Source organism: Fringilla coelebs (assembly GCF_963513975.1).
Source record: "Fringilla coelebs genome assembly, chromosome: Z".
In the NCBI taxonomy this organism is placed as follows: Eukaryota; Metazoa; Chordata; class Aves; order Passeriformes; family Fringillidae; genus Fringilla; species Fringilla coelebs.
In genome coordinates, this window is record NC_140031.1 from 28,871,272 (window position 1) to 28,897,449 (window position 26,178).

The following is a 26,178-nucleotide window of genomic DNA, read 5'->3' on the forward strand; positions in this document are numbered from 1 at the left end:
TAAGCTCCCTTGGAAGACAGTCCACTTACCTGAAAACGATCTCATGCACATGAATACAAACATGCAACAAGATGTCAGCCCATGAGCGAAATTTCTGAAACATTTATTTTAATGGCAAATTGTCTTTAGCTCCTACTATTCTTTAAACCCAGTGGTGCTACAGTAGAGCTGAATTGAGGTCCTTTTAGTGAGTGATAGCTAAAATTTTTCCCTAAGTTCAGATGCTAGGCATTACTCTTAATTTCTGCCTGTGCAAAGCCATGCAGGCAGTTTGCTTTCAAATGGTGAACGTGAGGGCAGAACTTGAAGAATATTTCACAGGCAGAGTAATACAGGAACTAGAACCAGTGAGCTTGACAGGGCTAGCCCTTACCAAAAGTATTATTTCTGTCAAAAACTGCATTGAAGAAAGAAGCCATTGAAACTATTTAAATGCTGAATTACACAATAAAATTTCTTCTGGTTTTATGCAGAATATGAAAATCAAGAAATAATGGAGAATAAAGTTCTTTGGTCACCTCTGAATAAGAATTAGATTACTAGTCATGTAGCAAAAACACACCAAAATTATTTTTACTTATGTTCTCAACATAGGCAGATGAGTGTGTTTAGCAATTTGGTGGGCAGCAAATTTAGAAGAAATGGAAGTAAGCAATATTCTAAGAGTATGTTTTATTGAATTCATTGTTTTGTGTCATTGCATGAAATCTGTTTATAATAGTTGGGATAATTTCATGACCATCAATAACATTTGTATTTTTGTTAGTCATGATGAGAGATATCAGAGGATAATTCTCATATGTGATATAGAACAGTTGTCCGTAGAAGTTACTAAAGTAATTATTCTATCTAGTATTCTATGTTGTTAATGCCTTATGGTGGCAAGGTACAGTTTGTCTTGTACTGCCTTTGGCAAAAGGGGAAAAAAAAACCAAACAGTGTGTCTTGATACCAGTAAGGCTGTTGACATGATGTTTGAATATATGACATGAGGAAATACAGCCTACTGTATTCACATTATATTAAATGCTCAACCAGTGAAAACCAGACTAAAAGATAAAAATGGTCATAGGAACAGCCTTCAGCTCTAGAATTATGCAAAGGCTTGAGATAAAGAAAATGTCTCTAACTTAGAGACAATTTATCCACTGTAACAGGCTATCTGAGGATGTTGTAGAAATGGTTTCCTGAATGTGTTAGATTAGCCATTTTACAAAGACATATATATTTAGTCTAGCTTCATAGTAGGGAGCTAAGTCACATGATATGTGGAAGTCCTGTTTAGCCTGACATTCCAGTCAGACCTATTCTCTTTGTTTTTGAGTCTTGCTGTTGTTTTTAGTCAAATAACGTGGAGGTTTTTTGATTTACGAATTTTAGGAGGAGCAGGTTAATTTTCAGAGTATGGAATTTAAAATTAAACTTTTAAATATCTATCTGTCTATGTGTTTTCTTGCTATAGCATTAGAACACATTTAGATAAAAAGGCAAAAATGCTATGTATTAATTATATTACTAAGTTGCTGTGTAATTAATAACTGCTGTTCCTTTCACTGTGCATATTGCAAGATAAAAAATGTGATCATTGGATCCCAAATAATTTTTTGGTCTTTGAGTTACTTGCAGGAATCATTGAAGTTGTAGTAATACAAAAATATTCTATTTATTTCACTCCTACAGAAATGTATCTTCTGCAGGCAGAGAGTTAAGAAAATCTCTGGTGCCTGTATTCAGTGTTCATATGGACGCTGCCCAGCATCCTTCCATGTTACCTGTGCCCATGCTGCAGGAGTGCTGATGGAACCTGATGACTGGCCGTATGTTGTCTACATCACATGTTTCAGGCACAAGATCAACCAAAATGTGGTAAGAAATAAGTTTTCTTATTTATTAAAAAATGGAATTGCAGAATTAAAGTACGTCTCCAGAAAAAATGGAGGAGAGGATACACACTATATATTATCATAATTCTGTCAATCAGTTTTCATGCATAGCAATCTTTTACAGCTTAAAGGTTTTTCGTTATGCTGTTACATGGGAGAAGTGATACCTGATATGCTTAGCATGTTTTTTAATTTAAAGTCCTTGTTGAGTATATTGTTTTGACAGCCTGGACAAATCTCTGGGTTCTCTGTTTTGTTAACCTGAAGTGTATTATAAATACCCTTCAGATCACAATATCTTGCAAATACTCACAGATCCTGGGAGATAATGGATGTGATGTATATGTAAAATCTTTGTTCTGCAGCCAAAGAGTCTCTAGAAAATATTCAATTATAATTATTCTGTCATCTGGCAAAGTAACACTGGCATGCCATGAAAATTCATGTTATGACTGCCTTTTTATTTCTATTCTGTGCTGAGGAAGAGCCTTTAGTTTTAGATGAGACACAATCAAGAATTAGTTTAATGTCTTTTACTTCAATAAATGGTTACTATCTCAGTTAAGAGAGAACTTTTGCTATTCATCTTGGGGTTTTAAAGCTATATTTTGCTTCCTAGCAAACCAGAAGGACTTAAGATAGTCTTATTAAGGAAAAAGATTGAAAAGTTAGTCAAGTTGCAATTTTTTTTCTCTTTTATGCATTAGAAATGAAAGGCATAAACCCAAGTAATGTTTCTATCATAGATGTTGATCTTTCAAGAGCTTGTCCATGAATCCTTGGTCTTAAGGACAAGACTTAACAAGACTACTGAAGAGTAGGATTTCTTCCAAGTGTACTAAATTATAATGCCTCCCAACTAGAGTAATGAGTCCTGAGTATTCAAGCTGCAGGTGATATTTTTAAAAGGGAGACATATTGTTTATCTCTGTTTAAAATTTCCATAGAATTGTTATTTTTTATAATATTTTTGCTTTCCAAAATGAACATGTTAAAGCAGCACACCTCATGTGGTTTTAATTTCTTGCAAACGATTCCCAAGAAAATGAGTTTAGTTTGAAAAACAAACTTAAGCTTCTATCTGTACAGACAACTTAAGGTACAGACCTTGGGGTTTTTTGAAAAAAAGTTGGTTGAAAATTACTAGATTAAATTCATGGCAGTGAAAATAGGGCCAACATTTTCCAAATGTTTTCTAGTATCTTTTTGAGACAAGTCCTTATAATCTAGATAGTGGGATTTGCATCAGTCCCATAAATTCCATGCTTTCTTAGTGATTTTCTTGACCTATACTAGGTAGCATAGAAGAAAAGAAACCTCATCAACTATGGAAAAAACCAGGATTTTGTGTGGCTATTGTTTAAGAGATTGCATGAAGAACATAGAAAGTGTCTTGGAATGAGAGTATGACATCCTTTCCTGAAACTCAGCACTAACTTTTTTGAAAAGATTCACTATTATTATCTTCCCCCCCCACCCCGTCTCAGCTAAAAGTCAGGTTTGCAGAAGAGAAATAAAAGTTATGCTTTTGTGTTTTTGATTAGGCCAAAATTGGGAAAGAGCAGATATTTTGTTAAAGAATGTTTTTCTGTAAAATTCTTCGCTTACTCCTCAGACAAAGGAGATTGCCATATGTTTTTAAACGCTTGGGTTTATACTCTGTCTTTTGGATAATTAATCTAATCACATCTTTAGGCCTTCGGTAGTTTTCTCACCATTGGTTCTCTTGTTATGCTTTACTTAGCTTTTAGCTGTTCTTTCATGCAGAAAGAACATTGCTCTTCACCATTAGGCATAGCAATGTATCTTACTTCTAATCAACTTTTCTTTTTTTGCCTGGTGTTTCAGTTTCCTTGCTTAGAAGCAGAACAGGAAGTCAAGCAGACTGAAATATCCTCACTAAGCAAATTTTTACAGGAGTCAAATAGATTATCTTGTCAGTATGAAAAAAATCTCTTCTGGTATTTAGCAGAAAACATTTTTCATAAAGCAAGGACACTATTATTTCTCCTAATTTCGAGAGAAAATTTTTAGATTGTTTGGTTTTTCATTAATATAGACTCTAAATATTGTATCTAAATGCTCAGTGAATACTATTGTACTGACTTGGTGTTTGCTGCTTTCTTCAAGTTTGAAAAAAAAAGAAAAAAAAACCCCAAAAAATCAACAATCAAAGAATGACTTCTGGGCATTAGGAAAAATTGTGACATATACCTACAGTGGTATTTTAATATGTAAATCAATGAGGATGTTCAACAAAAAAGGCCTACCTAAACAGATAAATGTGTATTATTACTATTATTAGCGTATCTCTTCACCCCAGGCAAGGGTTTATTGTAGTGAGGAAGTAGAATATGCATACAACTTATTTATGCCTGTGAACTCAAGCAAAATTTTTCAACATAAATTCATAAGCCTTTTTCACTGGGGATCTGTATTGTCTTCAGTATTTTAGAGTGCCTTTTTGTTGTCAGTCATTGAAAACACTGGTGCGGTCTTCTGAAGAAAAATCATCAAAGAGAAAATCAAAAGGGAAAGCAATAATCCTTGATTTCATCTGATGCTGCCAAATGAAGTAAATACAGAAATACTAAGAACTGGAGTTTTTAAATGTTTATATGACTTTTCAAAGATATGTTTCCATGTTCATGGACTCAAAACTAAGCCTACCTCTTATATTTGCTGAAGGTATAGCTTTAAGAGTAACGCAAAAATTGGCTAGCAGAACAGTTTTTCTGTATGCAGTGTTTTGGGTGTTTGCTGTCATTGCCTATGTTATTTTTTATGTAAATTGGACTGTCAATATGCAAGGAAGGCTCTGTGATTTGCTACTTACAGGTTGTGGTTTGGATTTTTTTTTCCTTTTTTCTCCTCGACTGTGCTTGTCTCTGAGCATGAAACATATCCCTCACACATTTTTGTCATCAAAACTGCAAGAACATGTGGAAGTGTGGTTGAGAATAGGTGCTGCAGATGGATTTGTTTTGATTAAAAGAACTCATTCATACACAAAAAAATAAGAAAAAGGAGTTTTATGCAACTGTTCTGACAGAAAAAAAAATAAACACAACCCCATATAAGCCCTGTGGTTTGGAGAAAGCCAGCTGGAGACACACCTATACTTACAGCTGTTTCCTTTGGAAATCATGAACAAAAGGGGCTATCTAGACAGCCCCAATAGCGTTTGAAAGAATAATGATCTTTAGAAGAGGCAAATAAAGGAGCTGCAAATAACTGCTGTTGCTGTTTTTGGGGCTATTTAAAATTGCCCTCTACTATTATCAGACGGTTCTTAACCTCTGTAGCAAACAGGGAATGAAGGGGTGCTGTCCAGTGGAAGCTGTAGATCCTTTTTCTGTTGAATACCTTAGTGATGGAGTGTCATTGTTTGCCACTGTCTGCTAACTACTGCCAGCCCCTGAACATCTCAGAAAGACTAAGCCATGCCTTCAGAAGGACATGTTATTCAAAAATCATGAGCTGGATTATTTTTGAAATGTCGTGAATAATTTCTATGCTGAAATTGGAATTCCAAGGAGTAAACGAGACATGAGATTTCAGTTCTGGTATGGAATAAGTCTCAGATCTTTTAGGATCCTCTATTAAAAACTGTAGCCTGAGAAAGTTTCTAGATATTTAGATGTACCTCAGATACCTGGTTCATTATGTTATTATGAATCCATATTGACATAATTTATGTATTTCAGGTTTTTGTTCCCTGCCATATAGAAAATAAAGGAGAAAGTAATTTTCTAATTTTCCCTTTTAAATTTTGAAGCACACAGAAGGGGAGATTATCTTTCTTTGTATCTGGTTGTTTTCTGTATTTCTGTCACTACCTTAGTTCATTCTTGGCTTTGGTACCATTAAAGAAAATCATGCTTTTAAACTACAGCTTAAACTACAGCTTTCTCAATAATCTGATAACTACCACAGCTGTTTCTTTAATCTGATAGACTCCCTTATATAACAGCTGTCCTTTCTGATCAAAAAATTGTATTCTTAACGTCAATAAATTGTTAAGATTTTCTGTCAGGAAATGTTTTCTGGGGCATGCAATCAATTACAGACTGTACTTGTGAATATTTTTTTCTGAGAAATAAATTAAGAATCCTATGAAGATAACATACTAAAAAATAATCTCCTTGAGCTAGAATGCATTTTTGGGTTTTATTACTTTTTCTAATGAGAAATGGCATTCCTTCTCTTAAAATTTTATCATTAAATGAATGTGCATTGTCTCTTAAAATATTGTAATTTGCCCTCCATCTTCTCTGAAGAGTTACATCTTCTTTTGGAGAAAATTTAAACCTTTTAATAGAGCAATATCTCTTTGGGTTTCTGCAGTAGAATACTTTTTCTATTATCTCATAGAAATAAATAAATTAATAGTTTCTAGTTTACATCTGATTCATCTTTGCCCCCACCAAAAGCTGAATAGGATAAAATTAAAAATTGAAAGGTAAATGAACACGTATGTTTACATATGTCTCAAGATTGGATAAAGCATGCTTATGGACATTTTATTGCTCCTATGATAATATTGATTGCTGTTTATGTAGTTAATTTTTATACTTAATCTATCTATAGACAGTTAAATTGAGGAAGAAATAATTTTATTATACATATAATGGTTAAATAATTTGTGAGTATGCTGAAAACATTATTTCTAGGTGCACTTGGAAATGCTTTAGGAACATTGCTGAGTTTTACTATCTGAGGTACCTCAACTAAATCCTACAAATGTCTGTGACAGGCAGAGCTCTGACACACAAATACATAGTGTATATGTATATATAAATATAGATATAGATATAGATATAGATATATAAAATAAAGGATAAGCCTAAACTTCAACTAATATTAACAAAACTACAATGGGGTAACACAACTTATTAAAGATACCATTTGCAGTTGGTGATCACCCAAAGATTACATCCCACCAGTGATGATCTGCATTTTATTTTTTTGCAGAATTCTGGTTATTTCTTTTGTATCATGTTGACAGTAATTAGGGTTTTCTCTCTGCTTTCTTGATTTTCTTCAAGATCTCTAATAGATAATTGTTTAACCAATGTGAGGTCCATTTCAATAGGAGTAGGTGATAGTCTCTGATACATTGTGTAATTGGTTTTAATCAGCTGGTAGGTGGTCTCTGGGGCCAAATGTGAAAAATCACACCCGATAATCTCAACAAAATTACAAGTACAAAAATTAGAATGATTTCTACTAGACAAAGCAACATCATTGTTATCAATTTTTACAATAGCGTAAGCAGTTCTCAAGCACACACAACCTTTACCAGTATATGCAAGCACAGTTTTCTGATCAGTGACTGGATGAATCTTGAAGTGGCAAATAATTTGTTCAGTGTCAAGACACACATATTTATTAATTGTATCACCCCTTTCCTATATGATCAAAGCTGCTGTTGCCTGCATCCATAACTATGCTTGTATACAACTGAAAGCTAAAGACACATTGTCTTGAACTGTACTAAGCGCTTCTACTATTAACTTGCAGTCTTGTTCCCTGGCCTTCTCCCACTTTGCCAGTACTTTTGAAATCTGCCACTGGCTAGTTACTAGTGCCAATAGAGACGACTGTAAAGGCTGTTTCAATTTTGCTAGGCCACCTGCTGCAGTGGCCAACTTGTTCATCAGTGTTTCTGAATCGATTCCATTTAAAATTCCCAATCCTGTTCCTAATGTCCCAGTTAGATTCTTCTGCTCCTGAGGTATACTTGTCTTTGTAACGATGTTGTCCAGCCTACAAAAATGGCACAGAATACTTGTACTTGGTATGCCCTTAGTTTTCAGGAGCAGAGAGGTTTAAAAATTATAAATCCCATAAATAGATCCAAGAAGGAAGCCCAATAGTGACAAGAAGTCAGTGCAAAAACAGAAGTCTTCACAAGTTTAGGGTGGGTTTTTCCTCTTACGCCAAAGCATTCACTTTACTGCTAATACTCAAAATCTAGCTAAAAGAACTGCTGCTGTTCTTCATTCTCTTAAGTTCTACTGATAAAGATCCTACAGCTGTAGGATTTTCCAGATTTTCATAAGACAGTTTTAAGACTATTATATTGACTGAAGAATTTACTGCCTTTGCAGGTTTCAAAAGCAGTGCTAGGAAATTTGATGATTACTTTAGTGTGGACTGTGTATAAAAGCATTCTTTTACAGTTTATATAAACATTTCTAGTAAGAAATGTTTCATTCTTAGGTATTCCAGTGCACATGCATCTTACCTAACTAGAAATCTTCAACTCTTCAGGCGTATCCAAACTCACAATAGCTCCCCTTTGCATAAAAACAATATACCTTTGTGAGATACTAAGTAGTTAAGCTCTTAAGAAGTGCTTTCCTATGTTACTTGGATGAGAAGATACTGATTTTATATTTCCTGGTGAAGAAGGTTGCTTTTAAAGTGGGAGGTTCACAAAGATACAGTAGTTGGGAGCTGAGATGTAACAGTTGACTGTATGATGTGAGCTTCTTAGTAATTGCCTTCCTACAAAGTTCCATTGTTTTTGTAGTTATAGAATCCATCAATAGTTCTTGATGTAGAATTTTTGCATAGTTTAAGAACCCTGCTAGTCTTCTGATTTATATAATTACCACTGGAGAATTATAAGTAAAAAATGAAAAAAAATATTGTTACTGATATACTATGCAAATAACTGATGAAGAGTGATCAGTGCTGTTTGAAGCTTTAAAGCAAAAGCTCTGCACAATGTGGATTAAGAAGTTCCTCACATACACTGCTGTAGACAGCTCTGGCAAGAGCTGGAGGTGCATTTAGTTATTGCATCTCACTGGGCAAAATTCTATTCTATTATGTGGAATCATACAGAAATGCAGTACTAAATCTCCTAATTAAAAAAAAAATCACAACCATACTCTTGGTTCATCACACCTTATGCCTTCAGGAAAATTCTACAAATTACCCTGCAAACAAAAATAACCATTTTTTTCTAATTATATATTATTGATGCAATGGAGAATAGTTTTAAAGCATCAGTTGCAGAAATATGCTTTGATGTAGTATTCTTCCGAAGTCATTTGTTTTCCTACACAGTGGAGAAATTTTGTTAGTAAAAGAAATTATATTAACTTGATTGAATTAAATTAATTTAATTTGAAGTTTTTATCTTGAGTGCTCAGCTGTTATCAACCCTGTTTTTACACTGATAAATTTTTAATGAGTAAGCTGGTATTTTAAATTTATTTTTTCTTTTAAATTCTTCTTTTTTTTTCAAGAGAGCTAAAGTATGTGGGAAGGCCATTACAGTTGGGCAGACAGTCATCACGAAACATAGAAACACACGATACTATAGTTGCAGAGTCATAGGAGTGACGTCTCAGCTTTTCTATGAAGTCATGTTTGATGATGGCTCCTTCAGTCTGGATACTTTTCCTGAAGACATTGTAGTAAGTACTTTCTCAGATTCCTATTCATTCTAGTTTGTTTTCTTGATTTTTTGTTTTGGGGTGGGTTTTTGTGGGTTTCTTTTTTTAATTAGAGAGTTGGCTTTCTTTTTTAAATTAGAGAGTTGGTACCTCTTGAACTAATTCTTATGACTTTGAGAACATAACACCTTAATATTTAGTTCATGTTTGTTGCTTTAACTGCTGAGAATGATTATTTTCTAATGGGCTTCCAAGCTTTGGTTGTTCTGATTAGTCTTTGCCATTTGACCAAATGAATCGAGAGTAATCTTAGAAAATAGTTTAATTAAATAAGAATTACTTATTTAATTAATAATATAAAAAAGGGAATTCCATATATCTGTCTCTGTCACTTAGAGATAACCTGTAAAAATTCCTTGCAGAATAGAAAACTTCTGCTGTAAAGAACAGCTTCTGAAGAACAGCTCTTAAGAGTCTGTTCCAACAACTTACTTACTCTTCTTGATATTTAGTTTGTGAGATTACATTAGTAATGACAAAAAATCATTAGGGAACAGATAGTCGTTTATCTATATATAGTATAGTGTATTACATTTTTCGAAAGGCAACTGAGATTTTGATTTCCCTTATGCACTTACATAAACTACCATGGCTCTCATAACTGTTAAAAACCACATTTTGCACTTGGCACATATGAGCAAAATTTGAAATTGGAGAAAGATTCTGTTTCCCTCCATGTTTGCAATGAATACATTGGATGTTAAGCTTTGTGGTGCTTGTCAAGTGCCCTTTGATATCTTTCTCATGATGTGACTCTAATCCTCATTTACCTTCATGATCCTCTTGAGTCATTTATATGCTAAGCCAGTACTTTTGGTGTACTTCCTACTAACTTCCAGAAGTTAAGGCCCCCAGGGACCACTGATAGACAAAAGTGCTATTTGTTGCAAGACCACTTTTCACTTAGTCCTGTTCAGTATGTAGAGGGGAAGAGCCTGGCTTACACAGCAGTGCCAGAGAATGCTGGCTTTGAAGCTTAAGGGACACAATTCCTAGGAGCACTCCACATTTTTCTCCCGTGGAAGTCTTTGAGTTCTTCTGCTTTCTGCAAACCTAATATTTTCCTGAAAGGAGCATTAACTGACAAGTATCAGTGGAAATGATACTGTTGTTCTTAGAAGCTTCTTAGTTATTGGAAAGTCTAGCATCTTTTTAAAATATGGTATGTGAAAGGAAGCATTTCGGATCAGTGTTTGGGAATTGAGCTGTTCACCTCCCAGTGGTCTGAATAGAAGTCAGTCACCAAATGTCTCCTACATGTCTTTGAAAATTTGTCCTTTAATGTGAAAAACTGCAAAAGTCTGCATTAATGATCAACGACATTTTGATTTAGAATGATCAAGATACTAAGTAAATGTGGCTGTATTGTTATTAGAAACCCGTTTTATAGATGTCTGCTGCATCAAGGATCTGGTAAGGCAAAGGTGAGGAACTGCTTGTTGTCCTAGCGGGGGAGTCTGATCTGGAGCTAAGAATAAATGTAATCAGGTCTGGATATGCCTCAGGGCTTCTCAGATGGTGGATGAACAGCATACAATTGTTTGGTGGAAACACCAAACGAATTTCACATTTCTTAGAGAAATGTTGTTGTGTTTTCATTAGATAATATAACTGCAGCAGTTACACGAACTGAAAAAAAAAGTGGTTTTTTTTCTTCTTAGACTAAAACTTACTAATCCATGCAATGTGTGTATCAGGTGTTAGTGCCACTGGGAGGACTTGTTCATCAAATCTGGTGTGAAAGCAATGTTGCTGCCTGTTGAAGAAGTTATTTTTCTAATCTGTTTTCACTTTTCAACCAGCTCACAAAGATAGGAAGAGCTTTTTGCTCTTCCAGTATGTGCTGAATCCACAACATAATTTCAGCTCAGCTCACAATAAACCAGAATTCCAGTGTTCAGACACAGTGATTTATTTTTAAGGAGGAAGATAGGGAACAGGAAAAGGTCAGTCTTGAAGCTTTGTGAAACTCTCTTTGCATTCAATAACAACCAAATTAGGATATATCTTAGTCTCTTCTCATATGTATTTCACTTGGTTTGTGTTAGCATTTACTAAATATATGTATTTCTCTTGGTTTGTGTTATATTTAGCATTTACTAAATGTAAGAGTTTTAACTGTAGACACATATTTAGACTTTTTTAATTTCAACATTATTTATTTCTTGGGTGTTGTGCCTGATTTCTTAGACTAATCACTCTTCAATTACAGGGTTGAAACCTATGAGTAGCTGTCCAATATGCTAACCATAGGCTAACCATTTTCAACCCAGAAGGTGTAAGAGGTGTAAAGAAGTATATGGATACAATCTCTTCCTGGAAGCAACAGCAGGATAAATTCCTCCTGTATTTCATGGGAAGACTTCAGTAGGGGAAACAGTACATGATATCTTAAAGGACATGCCATGATAACTTTCGCAGTTAGTTTAATGATGCACACACACAACTATGGAGTGCATACACTGCAGTCCTGAGTAACTGATACCAACAGACAGCATTTATGTGTGCCACCTGCTACTTCTTGAAGTATTAATGCTCCATAATTTGTCAAACAGCCCCTAGTACAGCACCAAGAACGTTACTGTTCTGACCATTAGGCCAGATGTCAGTTCACAGATTATGCATCAGGAAGATTTTCAGTTCTTTGGTCTCATCATTTAGGGGAGGGCATTGGATAGTTCCTTTATTTTTGGTTTGGTTGGTTGGTTTGGTTTTTGTTTTGGTTTGGTTTTTTGTTTCTGTTTCAATACCTAATGGCTATGGCGCTGGCATATTGTAGCATTTTGCTAGAAGTTATTACTCTTGATATGTAGCCGGAAGATTTATTTGTTTCTGTGTATATACTGTGACTGCCAATATGCTTTATGTACATATATGTGTAAGATTTGGATGAAGTTGTTCCCATGTTACCTTTTTAAAATCACAGAAGAATGGGGAGGCTTTGCAGTATTCATGCCTGGGGGGAGATGGATACCACCATATTATATTGATTGCAAGGAAGAAAAAAAGGTAATTGCAGAGTGAAGCACACTTTGCTTATGTTGAGAGGTCTGATTACAGGAGAGCTGAGCACACATCTCCTGAAACAGCATTCTTCCAGGTTCTTGCCCCCTTAAGTGCCCGGTCCTCCAGTGATGAATTTATAGAGAATTCTTTGATTTCATGGATTCACCTGGTGGTTATCAAGAAAACTAGGTGAACAAAAATGAGTGTAATTGCTGCCATGACATAACCACACCGTGTTTTAGTTTACGTACAAGTGTATAAATGTTGGTGTTATCCTTTGAGAAAGTGAAGTTGCAGTGTGGATAGTCATGCCCACAACCCAGAGTGAATTTACTTACTAAAATCTCTAAATCAAGTAATATTGTTTTAACATGGTAGCTTATGAAATGCTGTTGTAATTATTCCTTAGAAGCAAGGGCATCTTAAGTGTTGATGAAATTAGATGTGTTTGGAAGAACAATTGATCCTGTATTCATGAGGATTTTTTGCAGAACCACAGTTTGGCAATTTTCTGAGGTTCTGATAAAATCCAGAAAGCATCCTCTTGAAAAAATATGTATTAGTTCTGGTTAAGGCGTTCAGATTACAGCTGTCAAAAGCAGGAATGGGAAATTAATTTTCACAGAATTATATAGATAAGAAAAGACCTTTAAAGTCTGAGTTCAACCATTAACCCTATACTGCCAAGGCCACCACTAAACCATGTCCGTAAGTGCCATGTCTTCATGTCTTTTGACTGCAACTAGGGCAGCCAGTTCCAGTGTTTGATAACTCTTTTGATGAAATTTTTCCTCATTTCCAACATAAACCTTCACTAGGGCAGCCTGAGGCCATTTTCTCACATCTCAGATCACATCTCACAAGGCAGGACTTGTTGCCTGGGACAAGAGACCAACTTGCACCTGGCCTATAGCCTCCTTTTAGGCAGTTGTAGAGAGTAATGACCCCTGAGCCTCCTTTTCTCCAGGCTAAACACCCCTAGCTTCCTCAGCCAATCCTCACAGGACTTGTACTCCAAGTCCTTGACCAGCTCCATTGCCATTTTCTGGACACGCTCCAGCACCTTAGTGTCTGTGTTGGAGCTAGGGACTCAAAACTGAGCACAGGATTTGAGGTGTGGCCTCACCAGTGCTGAGTGCAAGCGAACCATCCCTGCCCTGCTCCTGCTGGCCACACTATTGCTGGTACAGGCCAGGATGCTACTGACCTTCTACAAACCTGGAATGCTGCCTGGGGTTGCTGTGACTCAAGGGCAGGACCCAGCACTTACTGTGGTTGAACCTCATGCCACTGGCCTTGGCCCGTTGATCCAGCCTGTCCAGATTCCAGATCCCTCTGCAGAGCCTTACAGAGTTACAGAATCTTCCCTCCAGCAGATGAACTCTCCCACCCAACTTGGTATTTTGCAGCCACGTAAAATGATTGACCGTTCATTTGATCCTGTTGTCCAGGTCATCAGTGAAATTATTGAACAGAACTGGCCCCAGTACTGTGCCCTGGGAACCACCACTGACCACCAGCTCCCAGATGGATGTAATTACACCCACTACTACTTTAAGCCCAGACTTCCAGAAGGTTTTTTACCCAGTGACAAATGTGTCTGTCCAAACCCCAGAAACAGTTTCTCCAGGGGAATGTTGTGTAAAATGCCATTAAAACTTTATGAAAGTCCAGGCAGACAACATATATCCCCTTTTCCTTGTCTACTAAGCTTGTCACCTTGTTACAGAAGGAGATCCTGTTGATGGAGCAGCACCTGCCTTTCACAGACCCCTGCTGGCTGAGCCTCATTGTGTCATTGTTCTGCACGTGCTGTTCGATGACACTTGTGATGATCTGCTCCGTGACTTTCCTTGGCACTGAGGGAAGGTGCCACTTTTCCTGGCACTCAGTCTGACAGGCCCATAGGTACCTGATTTCACATTTTGACCCATCTTGAAGATGGATGTAACATTTGTCAACCTCCATTCTACTAGGACTTCCCAAGTTAGCCTGAACTGCTAATAAATGATGCAATGTGGCTCAGCCAGCTCTTCCACCAGCTCCCTCTGTATCCCTGCGTGGATCCCACCCAGTCCCATAGATTTGTGCGTGTCTCAGTGGTGTAGTAGGTTGCTGACCATTTCCTGTTGGATTGTTGGGGCTTCATTTTGCTCCCTACCCCAGTCTTCAAGCTCAAGGGACTGGTTCTCACAGAGCAACTGGTATTGAAGACTGAAGCAAAGCAATCAGTTAAGTACCGCAGCATTTTCCTCATTCTTTGTCATTAAGTTTTCCCAGAGCATCCAGTTAAGGATGGAGATTCTTTTTAGCTTTCCTTTTGGTATGAATATTTACAGAAACATTTTTCATTGTCTTCTATGGCAGTAGACAGATTACATTCTAGCTGGGCTTTGGCCCTTCTAATTTTCTCGTTGCATAGCTCACAACATCCTTGTAGTTCTCCTGAGCTGGCTGCCTCTTCTTGTTAAGGTGATAAACTCTCCTTTCTTTCCTGAGCTCCAGATAGATCTCTCTGTTCAGAGATAATTTCAATTCATTTTTGCATGTATCACATTGCTCCATCCAGCATTTTCCTTCTTTTTTTTTCTTGTCTACTAGTTCTTTTTAAGTGGATGCCATCTTGAGAAGAAAATCAAGCATAAAAAAAAGCTCCACCAAGCAGTGAATTTTTTAACATACCAGCAGTGATACCTGAATCCTTAACAGAATTTTGTTGATACTTATTTCAAATACCTTCCTCCAGCAGCGGACCCAAGAAAGCCCTCAGTGTGAGGAGATTAAACTCTGTCTTTCTGTGTCTATCAATACTTTAAATTTGCCACTCTCAGGAGAGAGAGGAACAGGGCTCTTGAGAGCTCTGACAACTAAAGTACTTTACTGAAATTATTACAAAGGATACAATTTCTTACCGTGTGCACCTAGATTTTACAGCATCTAAAATTGTTATTCCTTGCTTTCTTTGTTAAAAAAAAAAAGAACAGAAAAAGCCCCACATTTTAGTTCCTAGTATTTGAAGAGAAACCTGTCAGTGTGATAACAATGTAGTTTAAGAATCTGTTAATGAAATAACCCACAACTTTTTTAAGTGAGGGATTTCTTTGCAATCCTCTACTATCCCAGGCAACAAATGCTCACTACATATCCTACAAAATTATTAAATAAAAGTTTTAATATCACATGACCTACACTCTATTGTATATGCACTCTACTGTACACACATATACTCTGTGTATGTAAAGCTGCCAATTCTATGTGTTTTTATCATGGACTTACTGAGGTTCTGCATGATCCTTCCTGGCCTAGATACCCCTTGCAGGGGTTTGAAACTGTGAAGGCACTTATAACCTTAATAATTGCCTAAGAGAAGGGGCACTAATTGTGGTAATTTACAGGGGAATGAGTTAGGATGTATAAAAATTGTCACAAAACAATTGTGTGTTATTAGATAAATGAGAGACAGAACAGATTTACTTCATCTTTCTTTGAGATGCAGAACAAACGGGATTTAGCTGGACAGGTTTTCAAAAATTATTTCCTCCAGGCCAGCTGAAGGGAATACTAGTGGAAAACTATAATGTGCAGTTATTTTGATGGGACTTTTTGCATGTGCAGATTAGAAAAGGTAGCTCACTTTTGAGAGCTCTGAGTGTCAGTGCTCAGGATGTTGTTTCAAGAACAAAATCTTACTTGTTTTCAGGAACATCTCTCTAATGACTTTGACCGTGACTACTGACTTCCACTGGTGCAGGAAGTGTGTGTCTGCAGATGTGATAGCTTCTCAGTATCTGTTACATTAATACTTCTGCCTCTGCTTTTGAAAAACCATACTTCTTGAACAATTGATATTTTGAGATACTGAGCTAGCACGTACGTCTTGAGAGCCTATTTAATGCCCACCTGTATGTAAAAAACCAGAAGTTTTGATTCTAGCCTAGTAATTCCAACACGCATTACTTTTCTTCTATCAACCTTCCCTGGCATTATAAATGACTGCATTCCTGACTAGTTTCCAGCATTTTTTCATAGTGATTTCTGTATACCTTTCTCTCTTTATGTCTTCTGACAACTCTTTTCTGCTTGTCTACCAGTTCAAATCAAAGTTTTAAATAGTAGTGTTTGCTGCATCTTTGCAAAAGATCCATTTGACTGCTGGCATACAATAACTGCTTATTGTTAAAGTTTAAATGTAATGGTATGTAACTCTGTAAAAATTGGTAAGGAAATTAGAATGGCTGAATTTGCATATTTTCTGGGCAATCCATAGATTTTGGGTGCATTCCATTACTGACATCACCAGCAGTTTCTGAGAAGGTGAAGTAGGAATGTAATTAATTTCTGAAGGTAGCAAGAGGCTAGATTGTGTTTGGTATAAACTTAGTCAAAAGTTGTGGGAGTTGTTTTTATGATGTGGGAAAAAAGGCATAATGAATTTGTTTAGCAACTTTCTAAAAGGTTTCTTAACTGTGACATTGAGTCTATAAACTGAATAATGTGCAATTCATGTTGGCTTGGTACAATTGTTTTTTGCAGCATTACAATATTGCTGTGTAATTGAGCTCACTACTCAGCAAGTTGTATCTGTATCACTCAGATGTGATTGTTGACAATTCTGAAAAATTTTGGAAAGCAAATTTGAGAGCTGCATGACATAGAAAAAACTTAGGTTTCTTTTTCTGGCTTGATGCATTTGTAGAGATTGTGTAGGATTTTACATTCTTGTTCTGTGAAATACTCCAATAATTTTAATATTTATTCATGTTATGAAGAATTTACATTGAGTTTGTGAACAGGGAAAATTTATTTTAACACATTTTTGTAGTTGTGAACTTTTTCACTAGATTTACATATGCTTATGCACAGAATGGTATGTTTTTTACATGCGAAGAATTGTTTGCATCTTCTGAATACTAATACAGATTAATTCCTGTTTTGAAAACTGTGCTCTTAGTAAGTTAAAATCAAACTATTTCAAAACCAAAAACTAAGGTCTAAGGCTCAGATTGAAGGGTTTTCTTCCATTGTTTAACTCTTGAAGCTACAAAGCATCTACAGATGTAGTAGTCTTATTTTAATCTAAAACTTGTACAGTACTATAACTCTTGATTTAAGTGAATCACTTTCACTTTATTATGGAGAACACAAATATTTTTTCTGTTGCTCTTGCTTTTTTGTTTCCTATTACAGGAGAAAGACAGGCAACTTAATAGATAAACATAAAAAAGGAATATTGAACAGATTATAGGCAAATTATAGCCTCAAATAGCAGTATTATCTTTGTACCATTTCCTTGTAGAATAGCCTTTCCACTTTATGATGAGATGCTTTATGGATCCTTAACAATAATGATGTTAGATGAGTTGAAGGTAATGTCTCACAGGAGAGGTAATGCATAATGCCTTGTAGGAGAAACAAAATGGAAGATAAATCATTACTTTTTCAATTCATGATAAGATGGCTGACTTTGCAGTGAGCCAGGGGAGAGAAAGAAATATTTTACAACATTTCTTGTGTTTGCAAAGACAATGTGTGTCCTTGTCCGGGACCACAATGAGGATAGCTGTGATGAGCCTATGGAGCATGGTGAAATCACTAGAATTTGCACAGGAATCTTTGAGATAAGGTGGGACTGCTGGGATTGGGATAGGAGTGTTATTTTACCTCCCACCTCTTTTTCTGAGGAAATCCAAGAATTGTAGAATTTTTCATCTGTTAGTTTACAATACTATTGTGCAGAAGAAGGTTATTACCAGACTTACCGGGGGTCAGTGGAGGAAGTGTTGTAAGACTCATAATTTCCTTTGTGTCTGTGTTGCATAAGGAGGGGGCAGGAGCAGCACAGGAGCTGGTCTTTGTACTTATCTGACTGTAACGGATTTACAGGGAGCAAATATACAGGTGGGCAGGATAGGAGGCTCTGGCGTAGCATTCAGTCTCATCTGACTTTGGTCTAAGCATAAGATAGGATTTTCTGCTGCACTACAGAAGCCTTGTTCCTCTAGCTAATTAGACATCTGGGTGTCCATGGCAACTTCAGCTTCCTCCTGCTGACACTCAGTTTTGTCCCATAGGAGTGTATTGTTCCCTTTAGTGTCCTCCCTACTGTGCCTTACTGTGATGCCCAGTACCACCCTGGACATCCTAAGTCACATTCTGCAATAGTTTGAGTTGTTGTCTTCTGGGCAATTCTGTGTCTATCAGGAAGCATTATATATGATGTATAATGCTAATTAGCATTATTAACACTTCACTGAAAGGCAATGCAATGGTTAAAACAGTAACTTTCTAAGCTGGATAGAAAATAAGAAATTTTTAGATTTATGTGAGAATGCATGGTCCCATTTATATTCCAGTTTTATTTTGTAAAGGATATATTCACTTCACAGGAGAACATTCAGTAATATTTTAAAGACAACATATTATACGTCAATTTAAAGTATTTTTATACTCCCATTTTGTGATTCAAAGCTAAATTTGTTGAATTACAGTAACTATTCTGTTAATCTGGTGATTTCACTGAATTTTTACCAATTCAAACCCAGAACTGCACTCCTGGGAATCAGGCCTTCTCTTTCAAATGCTAATGCACTGTGTAAATTGCCGTTCCTGTTTAGATAAAAATCTGACTGTGACAAATTAGCTACCACTCTACATTCAAATTGTCTTGGAACATATGAGACCTAATTTTGTGTTTCTAAAAATTTGCATCAACTAGTATATCCTGTCAGCTTTGGAAGGAAAAACAGTTCGACAGTCTGTTGAGATTAGTGGTTGTTTCAGAGATTTTCCACAATTTGTTTCTCCACTTGCACTTTAATGGTGTTGGTAGATATATTCAGTGTTTGCAGTTACAATGTGGTATTTTTCTATATGGTCAGCTTTTCTAAATTGGAAGTATTGGTTGTAATTGCATGCTCCTTTTATGAAACAATCACCAGTGAGCAGGACTGTGGAAGTTTCACTAGCATTCGCTGAAAGAATGTAGGCAGAGAAGAAAATTTGGATGAAGTTCTTTTGCAGAATGGCCTGGGAAAGGCCACTTCCTGATGTTATGGCCACCTTGTACTTGCTTCTGCACTCCTTCTTGTTAAACCATCTTCATCTGGTTTCTGTTGGTACAGGGAGCACTATCTCATTATGTGTACCCTAGTTGCAATGAGGTAGGGTAGTAAATTTAACTCAGGTCCTAATTTAAGGGGAAAATTTAATAGCTAATCCTGCAGTTCAGATGGAGTAACCATGAGGACCATTTCTCTGCAAAAGCCAAATAATCAGGCCTTTTTCATGTTTAAAATCTAGGGACTAGAAACCCACCTGAAGTCTTACCGTGAAAATCAGATGTAGTTAGTGTGTTTTGTCTGTGTTGTGAGAAGTCACTGTTAATTTTGTGATTAACAGAAGCATACTAATTTGTTTTATATTGAAATGAATGTGTTATGAATTTGGTTTGCTGTAAAGTGCATTTCAGTTTCTCACATATGAGAGGACAGAGGTTTTTGGTGTTTTGAGTTTTGGACACTGTGCATTAATTTAAAGTTGTTTTTCAGAAACCATGACATTTCTAGGATAAAAGTGAATACAATGGCTTTCTCTGTGCAAATTGTGGTTAGACTAACAGTAAGGTCTGAACTATTCTTAGCTATTTAAGAAATGCAGGGGATGACAGAAAATGAACAATTTCTATTTCTCTGATTGATTCTAACAATATGTATACCTTTATGAGCACAGCATGATTTAGAGTAAAAATAATATGTAGATACATAGGAAAGTCAACTTTAGTGCAATTACAGAATCTAAGTTTTCTCTAGTCAGTCTTTTCAATATCTGCCTCTCTTTGATCTTTGCAACCTCAGGGCTAGATTACGAGCTTTCAGTCTGCCAGGAGGAGGATTAAAATATTGTGCCATGGCCCCTGTTCAGCAGGGGTGGAACAATACAGAAAGGATCTGTTTCAGTAGGCACACTGTGGGGCTGAAGCCAAGCTTCGGCTTACCTCTGCCTTTTGCCATTCCATCTTGCCTGACCGCATGGACAAGAGCATACTGTTGGAAAGTTGGAAGAACTTTCTAATACAGAAAGCTGCGGCAGCACTATGAAATGGATTCTTACACAGTTTTTCTGGAAAACTGCAGTTGAGTGATTGAAATATGTCTTCCTAGAGGGTTATGGTGCCATATGATACAGAAATAATGAGTGACTGTGAAAGATGAGAAATTCATTCAGCTAAAATAATTGTTACAAATACTGTGTTTGAGCTAAGATGGTTTCAACCATCTTTAAACTCATAGCATCTCAGGAAATATAATCCAAATCAGGCTCTATATTTTATTCTAATCCATTACCATTAAGTGAAATTATTAAATTTCTGTATATTTTTATCTCTTGCTATGTTTACAATGCCATACAGCAAAAAACAGATTAGAAGTATGTACTAGCTCAAAAAACCTATTGCGAGAGTCACGCTTAACCACTTTTAACCTGTGTTGTTTATGCCAATTATACCATCAGTGGTATTTGACAACAATTTCAATAAACGTGGAGCATTTTGTACCTTGTTTTTGAAACAAAGCAAATCAGGAAGTGAAAGCCAGGAGTGTTAAGGAGACACAGAAATGTTTGCTAGGTGACACATAGGAAAATACTGTCATTTGAATACAATTTAAACAAACAAAAATAATTTCTTTTGAATACAGTCTAAACCAGAATGACTTGAAAAATAACAAAGCTCAGTGCAGTGTCTACCAGTTAAAGAGATAAACAGTTCTATTAGTACTGAGGAAGATAAAACAGTAGCTCCTGAGTTGTTCACAGGATTGGGATTGCTCAGTTAAAACATTCCTGAAGAAAGAGGTGCCAGCCAGATTTGTTTTCTGTCTTAGTTAATGCTTGATGACAGTTGACTGCTCTGTGCTATGGATTTTGTAGAGTCATGCCCCTGGGAAATGGGTGGAAGAATGTTACTGATATGGTAGATTTGAAAAATTACTTAACTCGTTCCAAAATAATTAAATGGTTTAGAAAAAGAGGAGGTTATTCTACCTGTCTAAAAATTTACTTTGAATTTATGCCAGTTGTTGAATGTAAAACTCAGGTTTGTAGACAGTGATATAAATGTCATGGGTTTGACATTGGCTAAATGCCAGTGCACCCATGAAAAATCATTCACTCATTCTCTTCTGCTATAGTTGAGCAGAGGAGAGGAAAACAAAAATTAAAGGAAAGGGGATTCATGAGTTGAAGTAAGAATTGTGAAGAAAAAACTTTAAGGGCAAAACAGGCTCAAAAACTTAAAAGATGTAAAGAAAAAATTAATTGACAGAATTAAAAGAGGATGATGAAAACTAAACATTTAGAACACTTTCCCCCTCAACCCTTTTTTCTTTCCCACTGACAGTGCAGGGAGACAAATATGGAGTTTTTAGTCAGTCGCTTCTGAAAATCTTCTTTCAGTTCACTTAGGGAGAGGAGTCTCTTTTGCTATGTTGTGGGATCCTTCCCACAGGAGACAGTTGTCTGTGAATTTCTCCAACGTGGTTCTACTTTTCACCAGTAGCAGTCCCGCCCAACCTGCTGTAATGTGAGTCCCTCCTATGGGCAAAGCAGTTTTCCCACAACTGTTTTTTTCTTGGGCCATTAGTTTACAGGGTGTAGTTTTAAAGGATGAACTTCTTTAGTGTAAAAGCAAGGGTCCTCTTCCTCTATCTCTGGAAGCAAGGGTTCTCTCTCTCTCTGTTCAAGACTCTCACCAGATTACAGCTTTTCAGCATCCACACACTCCAGTGCGAGCACCTTTTTCTTATGGGCTGCAGGTGAATGTTGCATCCTCCCATGCACTTCATGAACTACAGGGAAACAGTTTGTTGTGTTATAGTCCTCACCATGGCTTGCAGAATAATCTCAGCTATGACACCCGGCGCACCTCCTCCTCCCCCTCCCTCCTTTTCACTGACCTTAGTCATCATGTTGTTCTCCCCATGTGTTTTCATCTTTTCCTTTTTTCTCACTTGGGAGAGAATTGCTGTCCACGGGTTCATTTATTCTCAAGTTGTATCAACTGGAAAGTTTCTGTAGAGTTCTGCAGCACTGAAAGGTTGATACCGACTGGGCTCCACATCGGGGAATTGCTCTCCATGCTTCTCACTGCTGGTCATATGGTCCCTGCCAGTGCTGCAGGAGCTGTGCCAGCCGCCATGGTGCCGGCTCCATTCAGTGCTTTTCCTCATGTGGGCCATTGAAAAGGAAAAGCTGCTGCTGCCGCTTCTGCCCTTTTGTCCACAGCACAGCACAAGTGGCAGAGAGAGAAGAGTTAATTGCAAGCCATGCTGAGACGACAGCCGCCGCATGGCTCCTGGTGTCAGTCGGGCATCCTGGCCACGTGGCCACTCGCAGACCGGGATGGCAGCAGCCTCTTCTGGCCTTGGCTGCTCCCAGCCTCAGTCTCGGAGCCGCTTGCAGCATGGGGCTGGCCCCTGGCAGCATGGCAAGGAAGGGAGCTGGCGGCCCTGCCCCACCCCTCCAAGGAGCAGGAGAAAGAGGAATTGCATGCCTTTTTTCCTTCTTAAATATGTCATCACAGAGGTGTTGCTAACTTCTCTAACTCGCCAGCCAATGTGTCAATCATCAGAGCCTTTAGCAATTGTCTCTGCTGGACATAGTACAAGTTCTGATGAGCTTGTCTCTCAAAAGCAGCCTCTGTGGCTTCCTCCACCCCTACAAAAAAGGAAGTTGCGTTATCCTAACACAATAAGAAAAAAATGTATGCTTATTCAGATGAGTTAGTGGTGAATATGAGTAATCTTCAAGAGGGAACCACTTGCAGAGAATATTCACATTTAATACTGTATACCATACTTTTTTTTCTTCAACGCCTTTCCAAGTTGTTGGCCTTCTCTTTTCATGCATAGGGAAAGAAATATTAATCTTTATTGTATTGGGGTTGTTTTATATATATGAATTTTTAGAGCCATGTTCAGGAAAACGTCTCAGGAATGTTCATTAGCTTTAGAGAAAGTTCTTCAGACTTGCTACTTATGGATTGCAAATGTTTTTTACCTTGTAATGTTTTATTCTTTTCTCCCCTAGTAAGCTCACTGTAAGAGCACAGATGTGAGAACTGAGTTTACTGATCTTGCACTCTGATCTGATCAAAATGAATATTGATATTATTCATTCTGATAGGAGACATTCTACAGAATGCTTATGCATGAGGGGGAGGCAAAAAGCAGCTTTGAAAGCAAGCACACTAGTCTAAGTTATCAATTGCAGGGTCAAGTCAGGGATCTTCATAATACAATTCATGTATGCTCTCTTGAGTTAGGGTGGAATTACCTATCATCCAAGCCATTAACAAGAACCAGGTGATGTAATGGACCCCTGATTTGAATGGACCAGTGTTGGTGATTTTCTATTAGGATATTATTGTTTTCTGCAGCAGTTTTAAACATTTGTCTACTGTTGGGTTTATACCTCCCCTAAAAGATACCATATTGGCCACATTTTCTTATTTTAAACAATGACCAGTGCCCTCCTCAGCAGTAGACTAGGGAAGACCAGACTGCTTCCTGTGCCACACTGACTGAACTCCTTTCCCACAGAAGAGAGTCTCTTTCTCTGTGCCCAGCGATGACATGAGGTGGTATAGAATAACCTCCAGGCCCTATCCATGGCCCCTCTTCACTACTGCAAAAATTAACCCTGTCCTGGCCAGAACCAGGACACTATCACAGAAGGCCTCTAGATCAGTCAGGCATTATTTGCCCTTAGTGAAGCCATGCTGGCTGTCTTGGATCACTTCCTTGTCTTGCATGTGCCTTAATATGTCTTCCATGAAGATCTGCTCCATGATCATCTCATGCACAGAGGTGAAGCTCAAAGGTCTGTATTTTCCTGACTCTACTTTCTCCTCATTTGAAAAATAGGAGGGATGTTTCCTTTTACAGTCACCAAGAACTCTGTCTGACTTCTCTGAATTTTCAAATATGATAGAGAGTGGCTTGGGAAAAACACCAGCTAGTTCCCTTTGGACTCTAGGTTCTATATCACCAGGGTTTATAGACTGGTACTTTTTCAAGTTCATCAGGTGGAATCAAACTGGTGTGTGGCTTACAGTGAAAGGAACACTGATCCTGCAAACCCATACAGAGGTTCAAGGGGTAGGTACTTGTTTTCAGTTGGCTCCTTTGGATGAAGTCTAAAAGAAGTCAAAGGCTCTTACAGTCTTACAATTTAAAAAAAAAAATTATTGAGTTTGAGATAGCTGATTTAATAACCAAATAATCAGGGAAACGTTGAAATAAAATTGTAGGCATCCAAGGTACATCGGTTTTTGACAGCTTAGGAGAATCATCTCAATAGTTAGTAAGTTCATCTTAGACCAGAATATCTATACTCTTTGCCTTAATTTAGGAAAGCATTTAAGCATATTTGAAGATATTTTCTTCAAGTGTCATGATTGCAATATTTCAAGTTCCTGGGTTCTAGTGCATGCTTCAGGTTCAGTCTTCCTTCTATTTTCTTAGTGTGACTCCACAGTGCCTAGTCTGTGTGAACCATCACCTGCCGCTGCAATTGGATTTGTAACTTGGAAATTCTGTGTCTGGCCTTAATAAATCAAACCAAACTCTCTGGTAAAAACAACAGAATATCAAAAGAAAAATAGAAAAAAATGTCTTCTTTATCTGCAGTGCTCTGCATGTGAATTCCTTCATGACAGCATAGAAGACAACCCCAGTATTTCAAAACGGATTTCCAACATCTATTGCAAATAGATTTCTTACTATTTTAGTTTAGTGTATATAATGAATTCCAAAATAAATGTTTTCTAAACTCAGAAAGTACTACCTTTAATAAACAAGAAAACTTTCAGAATTATTATTACTTACAGGTTATGCTCTTGAAGTGTCTTTTTTAATAGCTGTAGACCTCACAGTGGGGAGACCATATCTGCAGTAATGTGTCTAATTATGGTCTTAACTGTACAAGAAGGATGTGGACATAGAGGAACAAATATGGTAAAAGGATATGAAAGTGATGGAGGAACTGAAGCATCTGTGATATGAGGGAACTGACAGAGCTGGGACTGTTAAGGAGAGCAGTAGATTCAGAAGGATCTCATCCAAATGTGTCAACATGTGATGTGGGAAGTAAAGAGAATGAAGCCACACACTTCTTGGTGATGCTGAATGACAGGAAGAAAGACATCAGGTACCAGCTGAAATACAGGAAATTCCTCAATACAGGATTTTTCTTCACTTAAGAAAAAACTCTTTCAGTGTGAGAATTGTTGAATGCTTGGATTAATGGCCTAGGGAGACCTTGAAGCATTTATCTTTAGAGATAGCTAATCATGGTTGGAGTTGGAGCTCTGAGCTGTGAAAAAGCAGGAATGTGAAACTGGACATGTAAGTGAATTGTATTTTGAGTACAGATGGGCATGATTTGTCCATTTCTATAAAGAAGGTAATACATTATGTAATTGTATGGGAAATGTGCATGGTTTATAAGCTGAATGTGGGTTGAGCCCACACTGTATGTTATTTACAGCTGTATGGGGATGTTGAAGGATTGCTATACCAACCATATGCTGTCTTTTTGTTATAAGAGAAAAAAGTGAGGTTGCATTTTTGCCATTTTGTCAGTCTAAGAAATGAGTCTTATCATTCCCAAGAAAAAAATTGTAAGAATTATTTGTGCAGTAAAAAGAGAATCTCAAATGGTTATGATCCTGGGGAAATAAAAGGTAGGAGCTCTGGTAGGAATTAATAAAAACTAGTACCAATTTACCAAGTATTGTTCCAGAGACTAAGACATTGTGATGA

General features: G+C 37.0%; 1 protein-coding gene across 1 annotated transcript in view; it reads left to right on the top strand.

Annotated features, from left to right (window-relative positions):
- The window catches only part of KDM4C (lysine demethylase 4C), a 245,333-nt gene that overhangs the window by 210,520 nt on the left and 8,635 nt on the right, over positions 1–26,178 (top strand). Inside the window, exons 18-19 of the mRNA XM_084225527.1 lie at positions 1,681–1,866; positions 9,146–9,316. Of these exons, the coding sequence (XP_084081653.1) occupies positions 1,681–1,866; positions 9,146–9,316 (357 nt within the window). The remainder of the gene's footprint in view (positions 1–1,680; positions 1,867–9,145; positions 9,317–26,178) is intronic.